We start from the raw sequence: 25,070 nt of genomic DNA, 5'->3' as shown, positions 1-25,070 counted from the left end.
CATAGTTTAATCTAGCAATAATGAAAACAGGTAAAAGCATACCCAGTAGGTGTTGCAGCATGTTATGCTCTTTGCTTCACAGAGCATCTCACGTTGTGTTCTACACAGACAACAGAAACAAACTACACCTTTTATTTTTTTACCATGTACTTCAGAAAGTATTTCATCAGTGTGCAGTGTCATGATAATTACCTCTACAACCAGTGCTTATTTCTGTCCGTGCACTTTGCCCTCAGTTGTTTCAGCACATTTGTTTGTGGGACCAGGTGGTAGAGCCTGGGAAATGATCATTAGTCAAAATAACTCCGTGCATATTTTTTTCTCCCAGAGCACCTCCAGTGGCATTTACTGGCACAGCTGAGAGGTAGCATGAAGGACGGTCAAGTGAGGAAGATATAGTAGGAGTTAAATAAACTCCTTAATAAATTATAAAAATAAACAATAATTAATTAAATAATAATAAAAAAAAAAAAACTGCCTTCAAAGGAAGCTGTCAGCTGTATTCAAAATACTTTTCTTTTTATTTTTCAGGAAAATTTCATGGAAGTAATTAGAAACCAGGAATTTCTGCTATTGCCAGCCACTGAAATTGCAAAGCTTTTAGCAAGTGATGACATGAATATTCCTAATGAAGAAACTATATTGAATGCACTACTTACATGGGTTCGACATGATTTGGACCAGAGAAGGAAGGATCTCAGTAAACTCCTGGCTTACATTAGACTGCCTCTGCTTGCTCCACAAGTAAATTGCTCAATTTCTGCCTAGCTTATATCCTTCCTAGAGTATGATGTGGCATGCCTACAGCATCTGTATAGTGATAGTGACAAAACACAAAAACTTCTAAATTCTTTAGTGATTTATTTTTTTTAGAGCTGCGTATAAGGACTTAATATGTTGTATAGGCATGATAGTTATAATTGGCCTTGAGATACAGGAGATACAATTTGAATAAACTATTTTTTCTATTTACCCTTGGTAATACATCTTTGGGTACATTTTTTTTTCCCAGATGGTACTTTTTATTTTTCTTGAACATTTACACATACTGTTGAGGAAGTCTTGAGTTTGGTTTGTTTGAACAGTTGTAAATGACAGTTTTCCTAGTCTCGTGGGAATGACTCCTCTTGTTAGTGTCATGTGTAGCACTGTAGTTGTTATCTGTTAGCAGGCACATAAATTGATTTTTTTCCTTTTGTTAGCCCTCCTTGCTGTCCTTTCTTTAGTAATATTTAACGCTTCTTATAAATAAGTCAAAGGACTTTGCTGTGCATTTTTCCTGGGAATTATCTCTTAAATAAGAAGAGATCATTTTTTATGAAATGTTTATAAGTAAAGTCATTAATACAACAAAAAATGAGATTACTTGATTCACAGTGATAGATACAAAACATTTTGTGTTGTCCCTAATTCAGTATCTTGCTGACTGGTAAGATTCACAAGGAAGCATTTTAGTATTAGTGTTTCCGTACTGATTATTATATATGCATTGGCAGGATTTTCTCAAGTGCAGCCTTGACCTTGCAACTCACTTCTTCTAGAAACATAATACAGTGCAAGCCAGTTGACCTGGAGGAAATCATTCTATTTTTGCGCATTTAATTAATTGATTATTATGTATAAAGTCTGTAACCACTTCTGTGTTCCTTTCGTTTAATTAACTGCAATTGAAACATCTTTACAAATTGAAAGTAAAGCATTTTACCCCAGAGGTATGTACTGAAATCAAATTATGTCCAGTCAATAAGTGATTAGAAAAATAGCAGAATGAAACACAAAAGCCAATATCATATTTCATTAATTATTTTATCCTTAATTATTCATGTGTTATCCAAATACATACTTATATTTTTAATATAATATTTCCCCATTGCCTTTTTATTTATTACTTTAACAAGGTAAAGTGCTACAGCTGTGATTTTAATAAGGCAACAATTAGTGTGTTGAATAAATTGGGTTGAAGTGCACAAAAGAGTCTTAATGAGTTTTCAGGATCATGTTTTGCTTCATGATCACATGACGTTAGGCAATCTGACAGCGAGCCTAACATAATGAAAAGGTTTCCAGTGTTACGGTTGAAGAGTTAAAGCTGTTTGAAAGAAATTAAATTAGGAAATTGAACAACTTGCTGAAATCAATAATGTTGCAAGGAGAGATGTGAAGAATACTAGATTTGTATACTTAACGACAAAAAAAAGCTACAGGAAATACTTTGAAACTGCAGCAATGTAAGCCAAAAAAATTGTCTTTTTTTTTTTTTCATTCATGTTTTTATGCATCTCTTTGTATATAACATTGTTATTTCTTTGGTTAATGCAGCGTCCTAAATACTTGTAGGAGGCTAAAGATGAATATGTGTCATTTTCGTAAGTTGTAAGGTAGCAAGTGTTTCATCTCTGATAAATACATGAAAAAGATGATTTACCAGTTGCTGAGCTACAAGATGAGTTCAGCTTCCTTTCATTCAGGAACTCGTAGTACTCAAGTAGCTGTGCTACACTTCTCATCATCAGGTTTCCAGTTACTAGAGGTTCATGCTAACACATGCTCAGTTATAAATGCTTTTAGTACAAGGAGCTACATAAAGCTTGGAAATAATAAGAAGATTTCACTTAAGTAAGACAACTTACTTAGCACTTAAGTAAGACAACTGCGAGTACTTTTAAGTGAAGAATGTTTATAGAAAATTCTAGTATAGTAAGTTTGGTTTAAAGAGTGTGCAGATTTTCTGGGTACCAAAACAATGTTAGATTGTTTTTTTTTTTTTTTTTTTTTTATTTTAAACTGAGATGAAGCAGCTTTCAGAGAGTGAGACTTTGTGCTATGAGAAAACTTCTCTGTAGGTTGGAGGAGGTGTGAAAACTGGGGGAAAGGTAGGCTGTGCACAAAACTCATGCATACAGACATAGTGTTGCTTTAAATATTAAATGCTCTTTGTCCATCAGATAAATTTATCAGGGATCTGAATTGGCAATGATGTGTACAAGCCATAATTTTCAGTGCATGCAAATATGACAGTGTTCAATTTAGGACAGTATTAATTCACTGATAATATATGTATATTTTAAACTACATAAAATTCCATGGCATTGCATACTGACAAGTAAAAATGGATTTTGGAGCACTATTTTATAGTCACAAAGTGGCCCTCTGAAGTGATAGAAGTGGTAAGTAGTGCTTTGTGTCAAGGGAAGAACCAAGAGAGGGAAGGACTGAAATTAAGGAATGAAAATTAAGTTCCTTTGGATAATTTATATGAGAAATTTTAATTTGCTATTACAAATAGAGCATTAGCTAATTAGAGAAATATTGAAAAAGTTGGGCTTAGTTTCCTTAAAAGTCTCTAGTGACTTTGAAAGTTTAGTTTAGTTTTGTTTTTATTCTGTGTATGTAAATCCTGCTTTCTGTCATAGTTTCTGTTGATTTGCCTGACAGAGAAATGTCAGGTTTACCAGCCTGTAACTGTCTGTATCTCTTCTTGGAACCATGGATGTCATTTGCCACCTGACAGTCCTAAGGCAGTTTTAAGCCAGGGATACGCACACCACTGTATGCACAACTATTTCATCATGAGTTCCTTTAGTGCTCATGATTCCTGCTTTCACAGCATTTTTATACCTGTCAACAGCTCAACAACAACATTTCATCGTGGCTTGTGGACTTTGTATTTCTCGTATTTACAGTGTTTGGATTTTGTGATGGGGAGTGAGAGGCATTTATCTTGCTGTTCTGACAACTGCCAGAGTCCCAGAGGGGTGTTTTCCCTGTTTTTTTTCTTCTGTTACTCATGTCTTGCAGCTCAGAAGAACACCAGTTGTCTAGACTTCTAATAATTACAGCTGGGACTTATAACTTACTGATACACTTTTCCTGCAGCCTGACAAACGTGGAATACCAAAGGCTCCAGAATCTTCAAAGTTCAGAACTTCTATTAGTTTTTATTTAGGTTAGAGCTATAAAAGGTTTATAATAATTGATATCATACTGTAGGTCACTTAGAGAGTTACTAATAGATTATATATATTAAAATATTCAGCCTGCTCCTGAAATAGCTTTTATTGGCATCTCGAATGGGTGGGTTTGGAAATCAGAGTGAGGTTAAACTGACATGCATACTTGGAGTCTGATCCATTTCTTTGAACATACTTTCAGCGGCACTGAAACATGGGGAGATTTTGTTTTCTTCTTTGGACCATTAAGCTTAAGTCATCCATTAAGATCAGATGGTTTTCCTGTTTTTCATACCCAGTGTTTTAGCATCAAATGTGACTATTTTGTTTATCTTTACCCTAGTCCTATTTATACGACCTTTTTGAATATACATTTATTTTAAATCCAGCAATGGACATTTTTGGATAAAATGTTTTCTTCTAATCTTGTTTTTATTCTCCATGTAGTTTATAACAATTCAGCTTGTTTAATTTTCTTTCATATTTGCAGTTTCTGGCAGATATGGAAAATAATGCACTCTTTAGGGATGACATAGAGTGTCAAAAACTCATTATGGAAGCAATGAAGTACCATCTGTTGCCAGAGAGACGACCTATGTTGCAAAGTCCTCGCACCAAACCTAGAAAATCTACAGTGGGAGTGTTGTTTGCAGTTGGAGGAATGGATGCAACAAAAGGTCTTGGTTTATATAATGATTAGTTGATGAGCTGGGGAGTTTGTTTTGTTTTTAAGAAATGTTTGTTAGATGTTTTTATAACGTGTTAATTCTAAAAATCAAAGATTTTGCAGTATAGAGCACAAACATCATAAAAACCACTATTGGCTTAGAAAAACAGGTAGCATTGAAGATACTGTAAACATTATGGAAGCTAGAGTTATGATTGAATTGAAATTGTCAGGAGAATATTGGATTCCAGAGTAGTTAAATGTTGAATTGAGTATAAACTATATCCTTATTTACTTGTGTGGGAAGTAATTTGGAAAAGGGATAAAATGACAGAAAATGCACAAAGATGACTTGCACTTGAATAAAAACAAAAAAAAAATAGGCTTATTGACTAATAATAATTTTGACTAATAATAATAATTGACTAATAGATACCTCCGTCAAAAGCTACTTGATTTTTTTTTTCTTATATAACCTCCAGTACTCTGTAATTGTAGTCAGAAGGAAGGACTTCTTGAGGAAGTCAAAAAAGACTATTCATATACATAGAATTAAAAACATGCTGTAGGATTTTTTGCTTTCTTGTAGGATCAGCTAGAATAAAAGCTACCTTAACTCAGATTAAGCTTTTTTATAACTTGAGGATGTTGTCATTTAGGAGCTACAAGCATTGAAAAGTATGAACTTCGTACCAACATGTGGACTCCTGTTGCAAACATGAACGGCCGAAGACTACAGTTTGGAGTTGCAGTCTTAGATGATAAATTGTATGTTGTTGGTGGCAGAGACGGACTGAAAACATTGAATACTGTGGAGTGCTACAACCCTAGAACGAAAACTTGGAGTGTAATGCCACCAATGTCCACTCATCGTCATGGTCTTGGTATGTAGCTTTCTGTAAAGACCGAAGGCTTTTTTTTAAAAAGGTTATCTGTTTCTTCAGTATTGATTGAAAATCATTCAGAAATTAAAGTTGAAGGGGGGAGGGCTGTCTGTTTCATGCCAACTTGTTATTGAGCTTCCTTTCTTCTTCAAATTATATCCAGCATTGTCTTCCAAAAGGAATATTTTTGTTTGTTTGTTTGTTTTAAAATATTTTTTTGGTGCATGCTGGGCTGTTGCTAGGAAAATGAGGTATTTTTCTCCAGCTTTTCATATTTGTCTTTTCAGGAGTAGCTGTGTTGGAAGGTCCCATGTACGCTGTAGGAGGACACGATGGCTGGAGCTACCTGAACACAGTAGAAAGATGGGATCCACAGGCTCGTCAGTGGAACTTTGTAGCTAGTATGTCAACTCCAAGGAGTACTGTTGGTGTAGCAATATTAAATGGAAAGTATGTGAAGGCAACTTCCAATTTCTATCTCATTATTTTAATGTAATTACAGGACATCCTAAATGACTATAACACGCTCTTGGCAGCCTGTTCCAATACTTGACCGCCGTTGCACTGAACATCTTCTATGATATCATTGGAATTTCCTGTGTTTTGACTTTTCTCTTCTTTCACTGTGTATCTCTGATAACTGCTTTCTATATAACCTCCCATTAGGTGTTTGAAGACACCTCCTTAGCTGTCTCTTTTTAAGACTGCCCGATTCTCATACGTCATGTGTTCCAGCTCCCTTATCATCTTAGTGAGCATCAGCTGGACTTGCTCCAGTATGGCAAGATCTTTCTCTTACCAAGAGCCCAAAGATGGACACAGTATTCAGAAGCAGTCTTATATGTACTGAGTAAAGGAAATCAACTGTAATTACTTCAAGGGCATACTGTTAATTTCAGTTCAATTTGTTGTCTGCCAAGACCTCCAAGTCTATTTTTGCTACGCTGGTCTCTCTCCAGTCAGCTCCCAGCCCGTACTATTGCATGGAAATAGGCCATTCCAGGTACGGGACTTTGCACTCTTACAAAGTTCAACGAAGGCAAATTCAGTCAGCCCAGTTTTCAAGCCTGTATAAGTCGCTCTGAATAATAGCCAGGCCCTCCAGCATATCAGCTACTCCCCTTAATTTGATATTATCAGCAAACTTCCCAAGGCTGATTTCCGTTACATCTTACAGATAATTAATGAAGACATTAAGCAGTATCAAGCCACAATATCAGCCTGGGAGGAACAACACTGGTAACCAGCTGCCAGCTGGTTACTTCATGCTGCTGATCACAGCCCCTTGTGCCGAGCAGTCCATCCAGTTTTCCACCAGCCTTTTAGACGGTTTATCTAAATCACGTATTTGCCAGTGTGGCTACAGAATACCAAGTCAACCTAGCTTACTTACTGTGGTTATATCAGAATATTTACACTCTTGACAAGAAATTTTGACTTCCTGCTTATGTCCTATCTGACACGTCTCCCTTGAGCTGTTTGAGTATCGTGAGCTAGCAAAAAGCTTTTCACTATTTTTTTTTTTTTTGGAAGGTTAGTCACCTGCTAAATTAGTACAGCTGAAATGAACCTGCAAAGGGTCCTGTGAGATCTGGAACAAGTCCAGAAATGAGTGGAAATGCTCACCTGGGTGCAGGAAGGAGGGAAGAACTTGAACAACCAGCAAGCAAAGTGCCTTGGGCTGCCTTGGAACTGCAGTCTCAGATGCCTAAGTTAGGTCTGAAGCTTCCTATATATTCAGCAGAGAGTCCCAGGTGTGGTAAACAACACCAGAATTAGTCTCACATTTCTCTATTATTTTAGAACATAGCCTAGACTCTTAACATAGGCAGCAACACTAGATGCCTATAGCTAAACGGCTTGAAAGCACATGCAAATTTATTTGCCTTGAGCTGAGGGAGCAGTAACTTCTACATATTCCAGTAATATGTGTCTGTAACTTGATATATTTCAGATGACTTGCTCGAAATCTTCATGAAGAGAAATTAATTTATTCTCCATATTCTGATTGTGAAATCACTGCAGAAGTGATCAAAATTCTGTCATGTTTTATGTTTTTGGGGGAGAGAGAGCAGGGGGCTTCATTTAAATGCTGTGTTGCATAGCTGATTGATTTTTAGTCACAAGTTTTTTGGAACTGCAATATGATTTTTTAAATATACTTCAGTACATTCCTTATGTTAAACAATTTGTGTTATTAAACACGAGCCCTTCCATGGAAATACATTATTTAAAGAGTATTAACTTTTTTATGGAGAACTAGTAGGTCAACCATATTTACAAGAGGTTTATATTTAAGTTTGTTGGTCAATCTACTCGAAACAAACAAACACAAAGTGTTTCCCAAACTGAGGACATCTTAAGTAGTGCTTCATAGTAACTGTAAGACTATCATCATGTGAAGCCTTAGAATCGTTTAGGTTGGAAAAGACCTTTAAGATCATCTAGTCCAGCCATCACCTAACACTGCCAAGTCCACCACTAAGCACAGTACTTAATGTTTATATGATTATTGAGCTGTATTAATCTGCCTTAGACCATGAAGGGATTTCATTAATGATGCTTCAGCTGATCTCTCAAACCAGAATTCACTTCTGATGTGTTGCTTCCTTTTTAGATTGCATTCTGCAATCTTCTGCATTCTTACCTTTCAAAATAGCATTGCTTGGCATTTCTGCTTTTAAGCCTATGTTGCTCATAAATGTTGCATAAACTCTTTAAATGCATTTGATTAGTTTTAAAGATTCATTAGTGATGCATTACTCCTAAAACCCAACTTTTCCTTCCATCGTTATTTTCAAAAAAAAAAAAAAAAATCCTTTGTTTTATATCAAATGCTAGAAACCCTTATGTAAGAACTGAGCAAAATAGGCCACCTAGTGGGTATAAGGGACTTAACATAGTGCTGCCATTCATAAACTAAAGTTCAGATTGAGAAAAATACTTCGAGAGGCAGTTCTCACATGCATGCATCTATTACTGGATTTTCCCTGTGACCCTGCTAAAAATGCACCTTTGTCAAGTCACACATTTTGAAAATCTTAGCTATGGGTACAGGTTGGAAAACAAATGCTGCGTTATAGATATAATCCATTTTCTGTAAATGATCATTATTGTATACTAATCACAATACTAAAAGATTGGAGTGAAAAACGTACAATCTGTGTTAGAATGTTCTAATGAAAGTTCAAAGTCTCCTTCTAAACTTTTTAATAAATTTGGAAGGCCTTCATACATCACTGGAAGCTTGTGTAATTTGTGTCTTGTTCAGACGATACTTATTAATACCGTTTATTTTTCTTTTTACTTTTTAGGCTTTATGCAGTTGGTGGTCGAGATGGAAGTTCTTGTCTTAAGTCGGTAGAATGTTTTGATCCTCATACAAACAAATGGACTCTCTGTGCTCAAATGTCAAAAAGAAGAGGTGGTGTAGGTGTAACCACTTGGAATGGGTTCTTGTACGCAATAGGTGGTCATGATGCCCCAGCATCAAATTTAACATCCAGGCTGTCAGACTGCGTAGAAAGGTAATAACCTGATGAAGGTGTGTCCTGCTAGTAGTCCTAAAAATGCCAGTCTATAGAAAGGTTTAGAGAAAGAGCTGTAAGTAGAAACCCAATAAAATAGCCATATTTTTAAGGTGAGCAGAGGAAAGCCTGTATATGAAAACATACTGTGTAGTCATAATCTGATTCAAAATGTTGCCAGGACAGATTATTTAAAGTAAATGGATGATGATTGATTATTGAGAACAATTTGCAATTGAAGATGTTTTAAAATGGCATAGTTGCTCTTTCACAAAAGAAACCTGTACCACTTCATATTAGAACTTGAAAATGAATAATTAATCCAAGTTTGTGTATCCTTAAATATATTCTTCCTTGTATCCCCTGGTGACACTGGAATGCTTGTAATTCAGTTATTCCAAAGTTGGTATGTCCTTATGTAAAGTTATTGTGGAATTGCTGTATTACAAGTGGCAGAATCACGTGTGATCCATTAAAAAAAAAAAAAAAAAAAAAAGTAAAAATGACAGTAAATTCTTCATAATGCAATGCATTAAGTCTTCACTGTCATTTCAAATATTTCTGAAATATGCTTTAATCCTCTTTTCTTCAAATTTTATTTCTTTTTCCTTGTTATCTCCCAGCACTTAACAAGAATGATTCTTTGTTACTCATCTCCATTTAATAGATTTCCTTATCTGATTTGCCCTCTTAGAGAAAAAGAAAATACAGTAATTTTCAAACGTTGTGTTCCAATAGACCCCAAAACACACAATATGGTCCATACCACTTGAAATGTGAAAGTTGTTGAAAAAGGCTCCAGAAAGGTTTGCAGATTGGAAACTATCTCTTAGCTAATACCAAATTTTTAGAGGAGTATAAATAATTAATTGGCCCAAGAGAAAGCAATAGGTTCATGTATTCTTCTGCATCAGTATTCTCTGAAACAGTTACATAACATATTACTTTAATAATTAGGAATAATCTTGTAATGCATGTTGTCCTTGTTTTTTAACAGTGAGGTGAAGATGGAGGAAAATGAACCTCATGGGAATAGCTCCTCTAAGAAATTCTTGTTTCAAAAAATGGCATTAAGCTTCCAAATAGTTGTTTACCACTACATTCTGCAATAAAAGTCACTTTTCCTAGAGAAATACATTGATTTATAGACGAATTATAAACTAGCTTAAATTAAAAAATAAATTATATATGTAGCTCATGAATCACCTTCTTTCGCTATGTTAAACTTCTATTTGCAGCATACGCTTTGGGTGGTGTTTTTGTGTTACAATTATGCTCACATAAAACATGCATGTCTGCAATACTTTGAATATGGAACAAAAGATGAAATTGTTACCACTCATTACATCCATGTTCTTCATGCAAACAAATCGAGACCACTTGCTTCTAATAAGTATGGTCTTAAGATGGTGTTCTTGCAAATAAGTATTTTCCTTGTGTAGTTCCTTAGAGCCCTTCAGAGCCTGGGATCAGTTATGCTGTAAGCATCTGTAATATTACAACATCTCCTTCAGTCCGGTTACAATGTGTTTTTTGATATAAGAATAGCATGGACCCTCCTATCTAATTACTAACTTCTAAAGAATATTGATATTATTCTAGAATGACGTTTTTTTCATTAAGCTATCTGTTTTTACTGATGATTCTGATGATATGGAGTTATTATTCAATCAGTACTGTAAATTGTCTTAAGAATTTTGCATTTTTATACAGCTTTGCTCTTTGGAATGGTAATCTTCCTTGCCAAGTTAACTCTCTTTAGAACCATGTTCAATTCAAACAGCCTGTGCTTTGAAATTTAGTAGTTACTACATAATGCAAGCACTTGCTGTACTGTAGTACAGCAGCAGAACTGTTTCCAGAGTGGTATATTTATCAGTGTAATAAAAAATATAGTAAGAGCGTCTGTATGCGTATGTGTATATTACTGTACAGAAAGCAGCACTATATAAGAATCTAGATAGTACTAGTAGGTAGCTAGTACTGACTGTTAACGGATGACTAAGGAAACACCTTAAAAGAGAGTGTCTGGGGAAAAAAAAGGCCTTTGAAATATTAACACCCAAGTCTGTGATCTCCTAATAATACCCGTTGTCTAGTATGTTAAGTGTGTCGATTCCAGTACTTTTTTCATTAAATTTTGGCAACAGTTTTAGACATTACACCAATTATCTTTTAGGTATGATCCAAAAACAGATGTGTGGACTGCCGTGGCCTCTATGAGCATTAGCAGAGATGCAGTGGGAGTATGTCTTCTTGGTGACAAGTTGTATGCTGTTGGAGGATATGATGGTCAGACGTACCTTAATACAGTGGAATCTTATGATCCCCAGACAAATGAATGGACACAGGTATAGTTTCTGGTTAGGTCTGACACTACTAATTACTTTGCTGTTATTTCAACCATGCTTTGTTTTGCAAGGAGAAAACAAATACTCCTTTTCTAAAAAGCACTTTCTTGTTAGTCTGTTTTAAGTCAGTCTCTCTCTCTCATCTGCAAGTTCAAGTTGGTTTTCTTTGAACAGAAAATTGTTAAAATTTAATAAACCACCCTTGTTTCTTTGGGAATAATATAGCTATTTTCTTTGACAACTTCAGCTACTGTAAGAAAATGTATTGACATGTTCCCGAAATTGTCATAAAGGATTCTGTTTATGCTGAGGATAAATGATAAATGTAGATTAGTTTTAGCTCTAACATCTCTCAGAAGCTTATCAGTTTCTTCAAGTCGTCTTTTCATAAATACTCCCTTCCTGATATGAATGCTATGTACAGTGTGTGCAACTTCCAGAAAGCCTTTTCCCATATCTTTTTACATATCTTAAAAAAAGATATCTTCAATTCATGATCAGAAACCATTACTGTCAATTCAAAGCTTGGTTACTTTTACTTTTTTTATAGCTCCAGGAATTTGCCTTACTGTGAGAGGAGCCTAGGCAAGCTGTCATTAGGTATTTTCTGGCATTTAAGATACCAGGAGTGTCTGAGACATCCACAGAAGGCTGGAGGATACAACAGGGAATCTGTAGGAGACAGAGGCCCTTCTGGAGTCCAGTTACAGGATGAATGTTCTAGATCATCTAGAACAGCATTAGACACCAGTATTGAGGCAGCTGGAAATAAATACTTAATGCTGACTGCTTTAAATACTTAAACCTGACTACATTTCTCTCATGGATGTTTTTTTTTGTTTGTTTTGTTTTGTTTTGTTTTTGTTTACAGGTTGCACCATTGTGCTTAGGAAGAGCTGGAGCATGTGTTGTGACTGTAAAGCTATAAATTATTTTCTCTGTGAAGGTGACAGTCTCCTCTGTAGGAGAATTTCGTATTTCCTCTAGCCAACTAAAAGTGCACCAGTAAACACCAGGTGCAGGATATCTACAAGAGCAATGTTCGGGCTCCAGCTGATGTACACCTACCTGCTGTTCTTATGGACCAATATTAAGCACTTTTAAAGAATCGTCTTTGTTACCTGTACATTAGAAGAGCTGCAAGGAAATCAGCTGCAACCAAGATGTTGCCAGAGGAGGACTTGCATTGAGGAAATACTAAGAAATGAGCAAACTCATTGTGAACTCACTGGGATAATGAAATGTTATTTAGGGCCTTGATCCCTCTAAAATTCAGAGGAGTGATGCTATTAATGGATATGGCTCCACTGATATCATTGAGTCTATCTCTGGGTGAAACAAGTTCCAGGATTGGGCCCCATATATTTAATTTGCCTATAATAAACATGTTTTGCTATAGGTATCTGAACTATTACAATGCAGGCTGACAAACCAATGCAAACCATTGTAAATGGCAGGTGTAATGCTTGCCTTAAAAATGAAGTTGTGTATTTGGTGAATCTTTTGCACTTTTATCATCATTCCTAGTTTAGAAAACTTTTTATTTAACCAAAGCCTTATTTTAAATATTGTCTTATTATGCTAACAGAAATCTGCTATTTAATAATATCTGCAGATTTTTGGTATCCAGTGTACTTTTTTTTAAAGGTTTTCCGTAAGATGGAGAACATCATACCTTTTTCTCTACTTTGGTTCTTATATTTACATTGTTATTGTTTTTAAGGAAAAAGCTGTAAGCATGAGTTATTAGTTGAAAAAATTCTAAAGTGTAATTAGAAGTTAACCAGTTTAATAAGAGCACTTTGGAATTTTCAAAGCATTCCATTGCATCTAGACTAAGAGTCTACTTTGATTCTCTTTAATTGTATTTTACATGAGGCTTTGCACTAATTTGAGAAGTACGATTTTATAAGATGAAATGAAACTGTTGTCTGTCTTTTTTTTTTTCTTCCCAATAAGATGATTTCAAAATGTAAACAGCCCAGTCCTACAAGATGCTCGACGAGCACCACTTAAGCATGTTCAGCATCTTAGAGGAGAGCTGTGTGCTCCTGGCGGGATTATATCATATCAGCCACCTTATTTAACAGTTAACTTTTTTCAGAGGCTTTATGATTTGCCTTTTCTGTCTCCTCTGCTATGTCGCACAGTTGCTTTGGAGGGGCTGAATGTTTCTGACAGTCTTTCTGTATTTGCTTTTCTGTGCCTTGCTCCCCCCGTTTTGACACCAGTAGGCGGTCGCTTGTAATGGAGGATGTGGAGATGTGAGCTCGCTGAATGTTTCCCAAATCGAAGCGCCCGACACCCAAAGTCTTTGTACGTTTGTAATTATAAGTCGACGTGTGTCAGTGCTCTCGACCAACTATTTATTGGTTTAAAGGAAATCGCCAAACTTTGTGACGAAACCTGCACTGTTTGAAACTGAATACAGCTGAACTTAAACTCAGTTTGGGCGGGCAGTGCCTTTTTTTCTGTATTTTTGGAGGGTAACTATTATGTTAATAATTGTGATTTTACAAACGGCCGTCGTGGCCTGCCAGCACTTGCGCAGTCTGCGCCCCCTACGCCGCCCCGTAACGCACTGTGCGTAACGCACGACTCTATGGCAGCCACCGCCTCCGCAGGCCTCGCTTTCCCATTGGCTCCGGGGCGGCACGTGGCCCCGCCCGCCGCCCTTGATTGGCTCCGGCCTTCTCCCGCCTTCCCCGTCTCCACGGCAACGCGGACGCCGGGCGGGGTGAGGGGGGTCCGGCTCCCTGCTCGGCTGGGGGGGGGGGGCGGCGCATGCGCACGGTGCCGCTGCGCGGCGAGCGGTGGGCGCGATGAAGGTGAGGCGGGGAGGGGGAGCGCGCTCGGCTGGGGCCTGAGGCGGGAGGCGGGAGGCGGGGGGGGGAGGGAGCGGGCGGGCGCCGCGCCCCTCATGGCAGCCCCCGGCGGCTCCGAGCCGTTACCGGCGGCCCTGGGGCCTCCCGCTGGAGCCCGTCTGTGCTCCCGCGTTAGTCGTCGTTGGTTAAATGTTGGTTAAAAATGTGCGTCTTTCATTAAACTCTCCTCAAAGCTGAACGCTGTTGTCGGGTGGTCTCTGTGCTCGTGGCGCGCGGCGCTTGTGGTGTTGCTCGTTTTGTTCGCTCAAACGCAAATTCTGTGTAAGGAATGCCTCAGAAGAATGTGTAGAGACCTTTTGGGAAAAAAAAAAAAAAAAAAAAAAAAAAAGCTTTCCTGCCCTTTGTGGGACGCCAGACAGTGGTGTTTAGCTGATGATGTGGGAGGGGAAAAAGTCTTTAAAGTTGTTGGGTTTATCCTACACCCTAGTTATGGAAAAAGTATGAGCGTAGTGTGAGAGTTAAAAGAAAGTTAATAAACTCAGTGAGAAATAAAGTTTTTACAGTTTTTAAAGTTTTTACTTCATAGCCCCAACTTTTAAGACCCAACGATTTAGGGAGATCAAGATACTTACACATCTTTCAAAAGAGTTGATGTTGAGCTCTGTTTTAAGCACTGAAGACGCTATTTGGTCCAGCACTTATGCATGAAATTTAAAGAATTAGATATTCCAGTCTGCAGATGTGAAGGGGGGAGTCTCAAGCAATCTTTTGATTCCAGTAACACCAAGTGGAAAAAATGGTAATTGTGGTGAGAGTCCCAATAGCTCTCCATGCAAACACCCAGCACCAGAAACTTCAACTTTTCCAGCACAAACCAAAATACTTTTCTTTGGTGTTTTGGTACAATAGAATAGTACAATAGAATCATCCAGAAGTTGTTGTTGATTTTCTTCACGTAGAAAGTTCTGATGTTGTTTTATGCTTGTGGTGATAAGATGTGCAATTTCCCTCTCTTTGTTCCCCAGCAAGTCTTCAGTCTAATAGAAAAATCATGGTCTGGTTCCTCTGTGCAGTTTGCTTGGCAGAAAACTTTGGGAAATTTCCTTGCTGTAACAGGGTAAGATTATAAATATTTGTTGCATTTATTGCATAGAAATCATTGAGAGTAGAGGAAAAAACACTGTTAAATAGTTCTAAACCAAAGCAAGGTATCTGTCAACTCCTTACAAATGTAAATACATGATACTCCTGTTACTGCAATTATAAAACCTCAATGTGGAGAAAGTTTTAACCCATTATTTGCAGATGAAGAAAGGGAATTATTCCATGTGTTAATATTTTTTAGAGGTGATCGCACGGTGAGCATTTTTGATCGTCACGGTCAGAAGATAAATGAAATTACCTTACCAGGGTAGGTACTAAAATGGATTGAAATTGTTTTCTTCAAATTGTTTTCTTTAGAAGTGCTATTCTTCTGGTGAGGTGCTTATACGGTAAGAGATGTATAGGCATAGATACTGGCTCTGGTGTTTGTGCCTGGAAAAGAAGACAAACTGATGAGCATGTATGGAACATGAGCCAGTAAAAGCTGAATTCATAGTAAGCTGTCACGGTTAGTCAGAAAAATACATCTTCAAACCCCAAACACTTCTTATTAATAGGAAACTCAATCTAATTCATTACAAATGTTAGAAAATATGTATCATGACAGTAAGAAAGAATATAGTAAGGTCATAAACAGAACATTCATGTTATGCTAATTGTGACTATACTACTGAGCATTTTGTGGTACTTTGTATCATAGTCTTACTGAGGAAAGATGTCGTATGTTTCAGTGTATTTTTGCTTGTACTCATTCTGCACAGCATTGCCCAGCAATTGTGATAAATGCTCATTCTGTCCAAAAAATGCCAAAAGAAATGTATGCTTCTGCATAGCTTTCTTATCCAAGATCATTATACTTGTTGATCTAGGAGAAAAACAATTCAAACCCTGAATAGCCTCTGGAAAAATAGAACCATACAGGAGGTTTTAATTGTCACTTGAAGATTTAGATGTCAGTATTTCAAGTATTATAATGTAAGTAGCAGTTCTTTTAGTTACTGACCTTCCTTTCAGCCTCTGTCATTTTGATGAGGTTTGGGTAAGAGCACGGTTGCTATAAAAATAAATTTTCCAGATAAATCCACAGCTTTTCATGAGTTTTTACAGGGAGGGAAAGGGAAGGACAGGGACTTCAACTGGTTAATTCTGGCTCTTTCTGTATATTTTCAAACATATTTTAATGTTATTAGTGAAACTCTACTTTATTTTTCTTCAGTAACTGTGTTACTCTGGACTGGGATAAAGATGGAGATACTTTAGCAATAATTACAGACAAATCTAGTGCCATTTATCTCTGGGATGCCAACACAAACAAAACAAGCCAATTAGACAGTGGCATGAGGTAAGAAAGTCTTGTTTTGTTTTGTTTTTAAAGTGTATTTAAAGACAGACCACTGTGTGCTGCTGCTCTTTATGCTCTCTTTTATGTCAGCTAAGAAACTGATGTGAAGGTAGAATAAAGGAGTTTGGTCTCTAACTTGGTTGAATTGCCATCAAGACATCATACTCATGCTTTGTAATCTTTGTTTTTTGCCTAAGTGTTGAGTATGTGTTGCATTTAACTTGTAAAATCTTATAGTTATGCAGCTATTTGAGAAGCCTGTTAATTAATGTGTGTTTTTCTGGAAACTGGAATGCATACTGACATGTGAACCATGGGCCCATTCATTTGGTGTGAAAGCACTTACATTCTCTAGCTTTGAAGTCCAACTTCAGGCTTCCAGTAGAGAGAAAAAAGATAACCTTGGAAATTGGGTACCCAGGTGCTTGAGTTACCCTCTGAAGGGAACCTTACTGTTTGTAGGCTAAGAGTACAGAAGGGCTAGGAGATAACTAAGTTAGACATGTACAGTTGGAAAATAGGAGTTACCATCCTGTCCCATTTCTCAGCTTTGGAATTTCTTTTTTCTATTCTTTTTAAAGAGCTTCTTTAAAAGGCTTGTTGATTTGGAGGATATATTGCAAAGATCATCTTTTTACTGGAATCCTCATAGCATGTTTACTCTTAAGCTAATATCCTACAGTTTGTTGCTGGATTCTTTCTGGTATGATTTCATGGTTTTGAAGTGGTTATCGGTTGGTGGCGTTCATTTCTTTTTTTAGTTGTCAACAAGGCCAAAGTCCCAAGAGAGTTTCTCTTCAGTGTTTCCACTGTTTTGTAGCAGCAAAGATGGGTGACATCTTTTGGTATCTGCACAAGCATTCTCCAAAGTACTTCACCCAAGTAAACAGGAACTTAAAAGAGAGGTGATTTTTAGTGCTGTTGGTATTTGTTTCCCTTGAAGTTTTGAGGGGACTGAAAGGGCATTCACAAAAGAGACTGTGTCAGGATGAGAGGGGTACTGAAGGTACAGGTTCAGATCCCTCTCTTTTTGAATAGGGTCACTGACTTAAAACAGTTCTGAGGCTTATATAACAATCAAGCATTAGGTTAACAAATAAGTTTGGTTTAACAATTAAACTTGTAGATTTTTGAATCTATTCCACTAAACTGTTCTACTCTACATAAACATTCACTGTGCGTAGGAAAGAGAGTGGAAATGAATCTGTCTTGTGGTTATTAGGGCACTCACCTGAGCAGAGAAACAGCTGATTGGGAACTGCCTCTGTTTTATTAATCTAAATGGAGACAAAATCTTCTGACTTAACCCTTTTTTTTGTATTTTCTTTTACTGTAAAAAATAGTCAAAGATATTAAAATGTGAGTGTTTCATCCACTAAATAAAAAAAAAAAAAGGTCAGCTGGAAAAATGGAGATGGGGGAAGATGTTGGGTTTTTAGAGGCTATTTTTTTCTTCAGATTTAGGTTGAAAACTCTGAGTGTAGAATATGGAAACATCCCATCTTTCCACTGGTATTTACTTTCAAACTTGGAGTTTGAAATTTCAAAAGGAATATTGGATTAAGAGATACTTCTACATATTAAAATCTGGTACCATATATGAGTATATTAAAAAAGGATGTAAGCAGAACAAGCACTAAGTCATATAAACCATGTGGTAGTTGGGCTTTTTTGGTATCTTCCTCTTTTTGAAATTAAAAAATCACAAGCAAAACCCCTCACATGCAAGACAAGTATGTATTCAAATGTCATTAATAAAAGAAATTTGTTTGAAATTGGTATCGTGTTCTTGCAGTAAGAGTGAAGATGATGTGAGAGGCATTGATGGAAATAGCTGTACTAATTAGAAAATTCTGATTAAAATTGTTTTGCGTTTTTAAAATGTCCTATGTAGTACTTTTCTGTGGGCCCATAAATATACACTAAAGCTATCTCTGCTTTATCAGAAAATTGAAGTTAAAAAAGCTCTTTCAAAGCTTTTATATTACATTGACTAGTAATCAGAGAAATAGATCTACTCATTTGGAATTGACTGAATTCACTGGAATTGAATTAAGTACAAAAAAAAACAATGCAGAAAGCAACTGGAAAATAGCACTTACCTACATTATATCTTAGAGTGCTTCTTAAAGCTGATTATTTGGTCAAATTACCCATGAATCCATCAAAACCACTGGGTTTGCAGGCACAGTTTCACTTGTACAGGTCTTATTCCATTACTTAATAACACTTTTTATTACTTTCACTATTTTTGGACACTTAAATAACTCTGATACTTGTTGTAGAGAACATTTGCTTCATTTAGAAGTTCTGCTTTGGTCTGTATGGTTTCATAAAACTTCAAACCAAGTATGCAAAATGCTTTTGTATGTAAGCATGTGAAAGGAAGCTGCTACACAAAGTGATTATTTTGTTTATTTTAGGGATGCAATGTCTTTCTTATTATGGTCTCGAGTTGGAACTTTACTTGCCATTGGAACCACGAAGGGAAACTTGCTTATATATAACCGCCAGACTTCTCGCAAGATTCCTGTTCTTGGTATGCATTGTTTTGAAATTAGGCTTGCACATTTGAAATGGTGGAATTTTGCCACTGTGCTTGCTTTTATTTTTTGTTCTGTTTGTGAGTATGCAAAACAAAAATGTGCTTATACTCAACGTGCACCTTCCATTTTTTATATTGGTGGTTTTATAGTTCAGTACATTAAAAAAAAGTATACACATATGTGATGCTGCCTCATGAGAAACCTGTGCTGTCTTTCTTCCTTTACAACTTGCAAGGGATTTATGTGGTTATTGTTGTTGCTAAGTTACTTTTCTTATCTGCTTAGGACACCTGTGGACAATAAAATTAAGGATAGAAACTTGATGCAAAGAAATGGAAGAATGGGGACTGTGCAAGTTCCTATTAGGCCAAAAGACTTCCATCTGGGCTTAGAAAGTACATAAAAAATTGTGTATTGAGTTTGTAATTTCTTTGCTAAGTTGCTTCACATTCTGATAATTTGAGTGGCCAAATAGAATGTATTTCCGTTCCAGATGTTTTCTGTGCTTGTGTCCATTTGTATAGTGTAGGTTTCTTTCTTTTTCAGGTAAGCACACTAAGCGGATTACTTGTGGTTGTTGGAGCACTGAAAACCTTCTGGCTCTAGGCGGTGAAGATAAAATGATTACTATAAGCAATCAGGAAGGGGATACTATCAGACAGGTAGTATTTATAACCCACATTTGATTTTACGACATACATTGATACTCCTGGTTCTTGGGAGAGCTACGGCATAAAGGAACTAGGACCTATGGGAGTCTATGCCTTTTCAGTCCCTCTGTTTGCAAGGATAGAGGCTTTGGGAAAACTCATATAGGATGAGGGCTTATCTAAAGCCCTCATCCTATATGAGGATTATTTGAGCCTCTGTGTTATGCAGCATGATTTATGATATTAGAATCTCTGCAGAAATTCTAACGTCATTATAATCCAAACTGACTTCGTTTTTTTTCCAACTTTTTTCTTTTTTTTTGTGTTACTAAATGCAATGACAGCTCTATCTATCCTTAACACTAAAATGTACGGGGCAGGAATAATGCAATTGTTTATCATTGGTATTTGCTGCATTTAGTACTGATTTTTCACTCTGAACTTCTTTCTTGCAGACCTCAGTGAACTCAGAACCCAGTGATATGCAGTTCTCAGTTATGAAGACTGATGAAAGAGTATCAACCAGGGAAAGCACAGTAAGAAGCTAATACAAAATCCTGCAAAAAGTGTTGATCTGCTGGCAATAAGTGTGGGCCAGGATTTTTTTTTCCTTGACTTAAAATTTGATAATTTGATGTTAAAGCTTTCATTTTGTTTTTAGCTATTATTTTTTTTCTTCCCCCCAAAACCTCCTTCCATTAAAGTAAAGCTATACCCCTTTGTTCACTAAGGATGTGTTCATAAAAAAGACAGACAGCAGTTTTGCAGTAGTAGTAAATATAATAGATGGAGATGTGTGCAGGGACTTAAAGAAACACAATATACACACCAGTATATGCAAAATGTAGATGGAAACAGTACAAGAATGTCAAACCTGCAGAGAATGCCTCCTTTAAGAGGCCAGTTTTTCAGCAGACGGCAGATCTGTCTTGGGAACAGACCCAGTGCTCTTTGAGCTTTTGTCTTGTGCAAACCTCAGCATTGGTGAGACTAGAAGCCTGGTATCAATCTTCCTTGTGAGCATGATTCTGCTTCTGTCTAGATGGCTGCATTTATTTTTTTGTCTTCGTTGTCTTCCTTGAAGTGAATCAAGGTCCATTAGATCAGTCAGTGGTGAAGTACCGAAAAATGGGGTAATGATAAGGGTTAGCAGAGCATGCTAGTAAATGATCAGCAGTTACGTACTAAAACCAAAATCTGTGGATAGCAAAGTGGTACTGTGTTACAGTTAGTCCAGATCCATACACTTAACTATAGGCAGATAATTCAATTTTCAAAATCAGATATAGTCTATGCAGTATAAGGGTCAGGAAAGAATTTCCCCTGTATTACATTGACAAGGGTCTGTAGTTTTTTTTTTTCTCTTTGCATGCACTGCAGTGTTCTCTGCTTCCTAGGGTAATTTTAATTAACAGATGTTTTGAAAATGCAGGAACTGAGGGCTTTGGCACCATTGATTTCCTCTGCTGCTTCTCAGGATGTGCAGTAGGCTAGGCTTCTCTTTTTTGTTTGTTTGTTTCAGCACTCAAATTTGCTGTAAAACATCAGAGAACGTTCTGTAATTCTGTAGTTCTTGGTTTGTGCTTGAATGGTGTGCAGCAGTTTAAACCACATACCATTTATTGTCTAGGTGTCTGTTCTTGCAGGGGCATGGCTTGATAATGATCAATTCCAGTCTGTTGCTTAATCACCCTGGAAAAAAAAAAAGCAAGTTGGATCAAAATAAGTAGTGTGTTAACATGCATTGAAATGTTAATTAGTGATGTGGTTTAGTGGAGGATTTGTTAGTATTAGGTCAGAGGTTGGACTAGGTGATCTTGGAGGTCTCTTCCAACCTAGATGATTCTGTGATTCTGTAATTAAATAATTCCTATAATTTCTTAGAAAAGTTTAAGAAATAGTATTTCTTAAATAGTTCGTCATTCAGCTGCAATGGAATTATAAGCAAATTGTCTTAAGAGACACAAAACATACTTGAAAATTCGAGATAAATTTAGGAAATGCAGGTCTGAATTTGAGTTGTATTTCTGAATTGATAGATTTCTAGGTCAGCACATGCTCAGCTTTAAAATACCTGCTATGTCAAAGTACAGGTTTGTATTTCAGTCTTTCAGCACTTATATTACAAATAAACCATCCTCTTCTTTTTAGACAAGGAGGGCTGGAACAGAAGGAAATGTAAAATGAACTTGTAAACAGCCCTTCAAAGTATCTTTGTTAAAGAAAAAGGTGAAACAATCTCCTCCTCCTTTCTTTTTATAAAATGAGTGCTTTACTCTTGCCTGACAATCACACACGTTATGGTAACAAAAGTATTAAAAGAAAAAAAGTTCCATCATCCTGCTTTTGACTATGAAGTCTAACAACTCTTGTGTTTTTCATCAAAATAAATGTGCTTACCTAGACTGATATCAAACTGTAAATATGCATGTTTAATACAAACTGATCAGGCTGTTTCTTGTGTTTTTGGTTTGTTTTGGTTTGTGTTTTTTGTGTGTGTGTGTGTGTTCGAATTGGTGTTCTTGTGTTTGAAATCTCAGCAAGTTACTTGAAATAGCAGTGTTGTGATAGCCATCACTACAACCTTCCAGATAGAAACTCTGTAGATTGAAAAACACGTTGTTGTTCAACTGAGAGTAGTCCAACAGGATCCGTGTGGCCTGCTGCCTTTTCCCCTGAGGAAATGGGTTCGCATAATGCTTCTGCAGGGACAAATGTTGAATTTGAGATGTGTGCTCTGCTGGGCTTTTATTTAGATCTGTGAACTGCTGTCTCAGAAGGGGAATATCCTGAAAATCTCTTCCATTGTTGATTAAGGCTCAGGATTCAAATCCATGGGGCTCTTATGGATTCCCTTAAGTGCTGAATCTCATCTTTTAGGGAGAATGTAGGGCTTTATTTTAAAGTGATGCCATTCTTGCTGAGTTAATTTTTTCTTTTCATTCATTGGCAGGTAAGTGTAGTGGTCGGCAAGAAGACTCTCTTTCTTTTTAATTTGAATGATCCTGATAACCCGATTGATCTGAAATTTCAGCAGTCTTATGGCAGTATTGTAACCTACAGATGGTGAGCAGACTTCCTTAATGCAGCATTCTCATATTAGCAAGTTGAAGATTTTCCCAGTAGTTCTGATAAATGCTGGAAATGAAAGTGTATATCCCTTGCTTACACTGGACTTCTCTTGGATGTATGAATCTACATTTTGTAATCCTTTTGTTTAACAGTTCACTGGCTACGAAAGCAGTGTTGTCAAAATGTATTCGTCATTGGTATGCTCTGTTTTAGAACAATAATACTGTTGCTGTCCTGACAGTAGATAAAATTGAGGGCTTTATAGGTTGCTCTCCATTTGGGTAAGTAAGTGATGAAAGAGCTGGGAGTGGAGTTGAATCTTTTGGCTTTTTTTCTGGGTTTACAAACTTAAGTAAAGTTCTTGTAGCCTCCTTGCTCGGTAATCTAATTGGTTAATATTCATTTGAAGAAACCCCTAACTAGAAGTTTCCCTTCTGTACCCAGAAGTAGCCATCTTGTTTCTATATCTTTGACACAGTCTTTGTTCAGTCAATGTGTTATTGACACTTACTGCTAACACTTAAACTCTGTAAGAAAATTTGTATCTGCACATTTCTTAATTTATGGCCACGTATCTAACAAGATAGATCTAACGGTCTGCTAGGAGGCAGACGGTTTCCTTTGTGATTTTTTTTTTTTTTTTTCAATTAAGCAGATCAGATACAGCATGTCAGGGTTAATTCAAACAAGTAACTATTTCTGGTTTAACCTGATTATTGGTACTTGCCACTATAAAAAGTAAACAAGCCATCTATTCACAGATACACACTGTAGCTTTGGTACTTTCACCGTGTTTGTAGCAGCATGCCTTAAGGGCAAAATGACTGCCATTATTGTTTTTAGCATAGCTTTGAAGTGACAGAGTCAGCCATAACCTTGAAATGGAATTTTCCATCTTCTGGCATGCTTATTCAAATGATGATACTCAAATTGCTTCTCCTCACATCATTGTCATGTATTCTGCTTGCTGAAAGTAGAAGGGCATTAAAGAATTTAGAAGAGAGAATAAAGAAGATTTAAGATTAAATGCTGAGCACGCTTGCATGAAAATTTTGTTTTTCTCCTTTAAGATATTTGTGGTTTTTTTTTTCACCTTAATCTGTACTATACTGTATTGTACTACACTATATATATAAATTCCCATACTTTTATTATTTTTCCCATTAAAGAGAGGCATTGACAGCTTTTCATGCTACATAAATATGTCTCTTCTGGTAATTTTTTAACAGGTATGGTGATGGCTACATTATGATTGGTTTCTCACGAGGGTGTTTTGTAGTCATTTCTACACACATTCGTGAAATAGGTCAAGAAATCTTTCAAGCTCATAATCATAAGGATAATCTAACCAGCATTGCTATATCACAGTCATTGAACAAAGCTGCATCATGTGGAGACAATTGGTAAGGGATGGTTTTATACATAACAAATAGGGTTCATCTCTTGTAACTTCATCTGTTTCTTTCCCACCCTGGAGGCCTTCCAAACTGGATGAGTTGTGCCTTTTCCTCAGATTTTAGTTCTGTGAACAAATCATTTTGTACAGTTGCAGCAATATCTATTTAGAGTGTTGGATAACGAGAGAGAAAGGAAGAGACTGTGTGTATTGCTCTTTAGGAAATAGAAGGCACTTTACATTCATGCTCTAATTTTTCTCAATTAGACTGTCTTGATAGGGCTGGATTGTGTTTATTCCAGTTTATGATGACTGAAAATTGTAGTAGTGAGAATGACTGTTTATTTTTGTTTCAGCATTAAAATCCATGATCTGTCAGACCTGAGAGAGATGTATGCTATAATAAACTTGGATGATGAAAACAAAGGTATGTTCAATAGTCCTCTGCTTGAGGAATTAAATTTTTACAGTCGGGTAAAACAGAATTTTGATGGTGACTCTGTTTACATTCATGCATTAATAAAAAGTATTGTTGCTGAAAAACTGTATAAATATAGAAATTACCATAAAGTCCTTCTTTCTCAATTAGTATACATTTGGAGACTCATGGCAAAATGGGAAAATGCAGTTATTACTAACAAGTTTTACAGTATAGAGAAGTACAGCTCTAAGAATACTTGATTAATTACAGGCTGTCAGTTTTTCAGGTTTGGTTGTGGTTGTTTTTTTTTGTTGTTGTTGTTGTTTTTGAATATT

General features: G+C 36.5%; 2 protein-coding genes across 5 annotated transcripts in view; both read left to right on the top strand.

Moving 5' to 3' along the window:
- The window catches only part of KLHL5 (kelch like family member 5), a 54,183-nt gene extending 40,358 nt beyond the window's left edge, over positions 1 to 13,825 (top strand). For all 3 annotated transcript variants that reach the window (XM_032187239.1, XM_032187238.1, XM_032187240.1), the window contains 7 exons: positions 532 to 744; positions 4,441 to 4,627; positions 5,277 to 5,501; positions 5,789 to 5,951; positions 8,816 to 9,028; positions 11,208 to 11,379; positions 12,251 to 13,825. In XM_032187239.1, the coding sequence (XP_032043130.1) occupies positions 532 to 744; positions 4,441 to 4,627; positions 5,277 to 5,501; positions 5,789 to 5,951; positions 8,816 to 9,028; positions 11,208 to 11,379; positions 12,251 to 12,307 (1,230 nt within the window). In that variant the 3' untranslated portion in view covers positions 12,308 to 13,825. The remainder of the gene's footprint in view (positions 1 to 531; positions 745 to 4,440; positions 4,628 to 5,276; positions 5,502 to 5,788; positions 5,952 to 8,815; positions 9,029 to 11,207; positions 11,380 to 12,250) is intronic.
- A 364-nt stretch (positions 13,826 to 14,189) lies between these two features.
- Positions 14,190 to 25,070, top strand: part of WDR19 (WD repeat domain 19) — a 37,129-nt gene continuing 26,248 nt past the window's right edge. Inside the window, exons 1-11 of one of the 2 annotated variants that reach the window (XM_032187374.1) lie at positions 14,190 to 14,207; positions 15,230 to 15,321; positions 15,550 to 15,615; positions 16,525 to 16,650; positions 17,412 to 17,555; positions 19,074 to 19,189; positions 19,743 to 19,858; positions 20,302 to 20,382; positions 22,800 to 22,912; positions 24,148 to 24,321; positions 24,671 to 24,741. In XM_032187374.1, coding sequence (XP_032043265.1) covers positions 14,202 to 14,207; positions 15,230 to 15,321; positions 15,550 to 15,615; positions 16,525 to 16,650; positions 17,412 to 17,555; positions 19,074 to 19,189; positions 19,743 to 19,858; positions 20,302 to 20,382; positions 22,800 to 22,912; positions 24,148 to 24,321; positions 24,671 to 24,741 — 1,105 coding nt within the window. In that variant the 5' untranslated portion in view covers positions 14,190 to 14,201. The remainder of the gene's footprint in view (positions 14,208 to 15,229; positions 15,322 to 15,549; positions 15,616 to 16,524; positions 16,651 to 17,411; positions 17,556 to 19,073; positions 19,190 to 19,742; positions 19,859 to 20,301; positions 20,383 to 22,799; positions 22,913 to 24,147; positions 24,322 to 24,670; positions 24,742 to 25,070) is intronic. The other variant, XM_032187375.1, reaches the window with a different exon arrangement.

This window comes from Aythya fuligula, chromosome 4 (genome assembly GCF_009819795.1).
Source record: "Aythya fuligula isolate bAytFul2 chromosome 4, bAytFul2.pri, whole genome shotgun sequence".
NCBI classification, from domain to species: Eukaryota; Metazoa; Chordata; class Aves; order Anseriformes; family Anatidae; genus Aythya; species Aythya fuligula.
Note: the sequence above shows the minus strand (reverse complement) of the source record. Positions and strands in the feature narration are given on the sequence as shown.